Source organism: Chlorella variabilis (assembly GCF_000147415.1).
Source record: "Chlorella variabilis unplaced genomic scaffold CHLNCscaffold_4, whole genome shotgun sequence".
Lineage (NCBI taxonomy): Eukaryota > Viridiplantae > Chlorophyta > Trebouxiophyceae > Chlorellales > Chlorellaceae > Chlorella > Chlorella variabilis.
Window position 1 is genome coordinate 2095713 of NW_005435084.1, and position 3310 is coordinate 2099022.

Consider the following 3310-nt stretch of genomic DNA (forward strand, 5'->3'; position numbering starts at 1 on the left):
CCTGCCTGCCTGCCGCGCGGCGGCAGCCCTGCCGTGGCGCCTGGGGTGCGTGCCGAGGCGGTGGCTGCTGGGTGTTTGTGGTGCAGGCTGATGGATGTGATGGTGCGGCATCGCATCGAGGGCCGCGGCAAGGACCGCATCAGCTGCTTCCACATCGAATGATGATGGCTGGGCAGCTGCATTTGCCTCCTCCCCCCATTCTCCCTCCTTTTCTGGCTCGATCGCTTGCTCCACCTCCTCCTCCCTTCCCCGCCCTTGTCGCCCCCACCTCCTCCTCTTCGGTCCTGTTTCGTAAACAGTTACGGGGTCAAGTACAAAAGGTGGGCACCAAAAGAGAGCTGGAAAAAACGGAGGACAGGGAGAGGGGCAGCGGTGCAGAGAGAGATGGGAGGGGGGGCACGCTGTGTGCACCTATGCGCAAGGTGGCAACCTTCCATGCCGACAAATAGCCGGGGGCAAAAGAATCTGGAGAGACGTGTAGGTAGCTACTGTACTGATGCGGGCTGTACTGATTTGGCGTACGTTGAAACAAGGCGCGCCACACAGGGGAGCGAGGGGAAAGTGTGGGGGCGCCTGGTGACACACGCCGGGAGGACATGGCGGGCAGTGCTGGGTGGGGACAGCGGTGAGGGTTGGAAAAGCAAAAGGGAGGGGGGAGGGGGGAGGTACAGGGAGGCGACCATTGTCGCGGTATTCACAAGACAGCAGACAAGAGAGGATCTCGTCAGCGCCCAGTTTCCACCATGATCCGAGCGATGGCCGGGTGTGGGCCAAAGGTGCCTCCGTGCACGGAACGTAAAGGGCAAAGGGGAGCAGCACTAACCAGCGCCCCCCCGGCATCGCCGGGGGGGCACAACCAAATCTGCACCCGAACATATGAGTGGGGGTGCAGGGGCAGTCTTGGGCAAGGGGAGTGGAAAAGAAGGCGTGGGGACATTCGTTTGTGTGTTGGGCAGACAAGGGGGGTCAGCGGGTTCGTGGGGCCTGACAGGGCGCGGCCGCCGCACAAGGCGCCCCAGCGAGGGGCTTGGCGTGCGGCAAAAGGCAAGCAGTGCACAGGAGCTTCATTCAAGGGACAACTGTTCAGCAACCGGGAAGTTGAGGTGCAGGGCCCCGCAGCTACTCAAATGCTGGTGACGTGATCAGATGGGCCGTGCCATCAGGCGCGGCGCATGGACTGGACATGGATCGAATGGGGGATTGGAGAGCTGTCTCCGACATCGCTGGGGGGAGGCGCGGGGGGTGGGCATGCGGTACGGTGTGCAGTAGGATCGCAGGGGCGCCGGCTGCCAGCCAGCCTGTTGGTCTCAATTCCGAGAGTCAACGGCATCAAATGGACACATCAATAGCTGCGGCAGGCGGGAGGCAGGGGGCAGGCTTGAGCTCGCAGCGAGTGTTGGAAGCATGCCTGTGGCTACAATGCGCTGTGTTGGGAACACAGGTGCGCAGCAGCGCCAGCGGCCAGGTACGCCCGCCCTCACCTCCCAAGTCAAGGGTGAGCAGGGGCACGTCGTCGTCGTCGTCGCAGCCCGTCGCCGCGCCGCCGCTGCAGCCCATGGGCAGGCTCTTGGGCAGCGCCAGGCCTGTAAGGTCCAGGCCGCTGCCAAAGTACCAGGGCTGGGGCTCCGCGTCCCCATCCCACAGAGACCCAGGCTCCTGCACAGCGCGGCAGGGGCTGCGGCACACGTCAGGCGCAGCGCCTGGCACAGCCGACAGCGTCCCTGCAGTACAGTGCAGGGCCCCTCTGCAGTGCAGCACCGCAGAACCACCGCAGGGCCGCCCTGCCGCACCTGATCCAGCTCCATGGGCTTGAAGGCGGAGGAGAAGCCATTCAGGTCTGCCTCCACGCCCGCCAGCGACTGGCTGCCAGAGGCGAGGAAGTTGGCGGCGGCCCCGCTGGCAGCCGCGGACGCCGCCTGCTGCTGCGCCGGCGCCGCCGGGAAGCCGTCGGCCCAGTGCAGGCCCGCCAGCGGCGACTGCGGCTCCGCCACGGGCACAAAGCCGGCGGGGGCGAGGGGCAGGGGGCAGGCGCGCTGCGCAGGCGCGCCGCGGCCCGGCAGGCTGCCCGCCATCGCCTGCTGCTGCATGGCAAAGATGGCGCTGCCGCAGAAGGCCAGCGGTGAAGTGGGGGAGCTGGGGCAGCTGCAGGGCAGGCGGGGTGGCGGCGGCGGCGGCGGCCGGTCAGCAGGGCTCGCAGACAACGGACGGCGCCGGCGGCAACGCGCATGCCAGCCTGGCAGGGCCCCTCCCGCTGCCGCCAGCGCGCTGCTGGGCCCACCCCACCTGTGGTGTGGGCGAGGTGGGTGGGAGGCGTGGCAGTGCGAGTCTGCATCCTCAGAGTCGGAGGTGTCGTTGGAGAGGGCCGAGTGCTGGTGCAGGTCCAGGATGGACAGGGGGCCGCCAGACAGCGGCAGGCGCGGGTGCTGGCGCTGCGGGGAGGGGCATGCCGCCTCTGCGCCGCGCTTCACCTTGATGGCAGCCAGCTTGGGAGACCTGCGGGCATTGCAAGGGGAGGGGCAAAGGTGAGCTGGGGGTCCCCAAATTCGGCGCGCGTGGGCAAGGCAGGCCATGGCTGCGCAAGCAAGCAGGCGGCAGGGCCGGCGCGGCGAAGCCTGCGGCTGCCAGCCCCCGCGTCCGCGGGCCCTCACCTGGCCTTGGCGGCGCCGCCGCCGTCCTTGGAGGAATGGGCCGACTTGCGGGAGCCTCCGGAGCCGGAGCCGGCGCCCTTGCGCGCCTTGCCCTTGGTGTTGGCCTTGAGGGGTGCCACCCCCACCGCCTCGTACAGCTTGCGGCGCAGCCAGGAGTTGTTGTTGGACTTGGTGGCGCTGCCGTACACCTCCTGCGGCGCGGGCGGGCGGCAGGGTGAGTCGGCGAGCCTGGCGAGGCACCACGCTGCCAGCAGCAGGGCAGCCCAGCAGCGCAGCCTTGGATGGGCGCCCAGCATGCCCGCTGCAGCGGACTGCCCCCCCACTCCCTGCCTGCACCCCGCCCCGCGCCCTGGCTTGCCTTGAACTTGGCCTGCAGCTCGCGCTGGCCCATGCGCGCAATCTCCTTGGCCGCCTCCCGCGGGTCGGCGGTGTTGAAGTGGGCGAGGGCGGTGACGCGCTGCGACTGCGACAGGCAGTGTTTGAGCAGGTGGTGGGTGCGCTGGGAGGGGTCCAGGCCATCGGCGCTGCAGTGCTGCTCCGTGCTGGTGCTGGCCAGGCTGCAGCTGTCGCAGCTGTGGCCCGCGGGCTCGGCCGCCGCCTCCAAGGCGCCCGCTGCCGCCGCTGCTGTTGTAGTCGGTGCGAGCGTAGCAGGGGCGCGCAGG

At 68.9% G+C, this 3310-nt stretch overlaps 2 protein-coding genes across 2 annotated transcripts in view; one reads left to right on the forward strand and one right to left on the reverse strand.

The window, feature by feature from the left end:
- CHLNCDRAFT_142415 (hypothetical protein) overlaps positions 1-162 on the forward strand; it is a gene marked incomplete at both ends in the record, with an annotated part of 3007 nt that extends 2845 nt beyond the window's left edge. The window contains one exon of the mRNA XM_005850136.1: positions 87-162. Within this exon, the coding sequence (XP_005850198.1) occupies positions 87-162 (76 nt within the window). The remainder of the gene's footprint in view (positions 1-86) is intronic.
- Positions 163-1329: 1167 nt separating this feature from the next.
- CHLNCDRAFT_142416 (hypothetical protein) overlaps positions 1330-3310 on the reverse strand; it is a gene marked incomplete at both ends in the record, with an annotated part of 3464 nt that continues 1483 nt past the window's right edge. The window contains 6 exons of the mRNA XM_005850391.1: positions 1330-1349; positions 1482-1656; positions 1791-2142; positions 2284-2493; positions 2649-2892; positions 2985-3272. Of these exons, the coding sequence (XP_005850453.1) occupies positions 1330-1349; positions 1482-1656; positions 1791-2142; positions 2284-2493; positions 2649-2892; positions 2985-3272 (1289 nt within the window). The remainder of the gene's footprint in view (positions 1350-1481; positions 1657-1790; positions 2143-2283; positions 2494-2648; positions 2893-2984; positions 3273-3310) is intronic.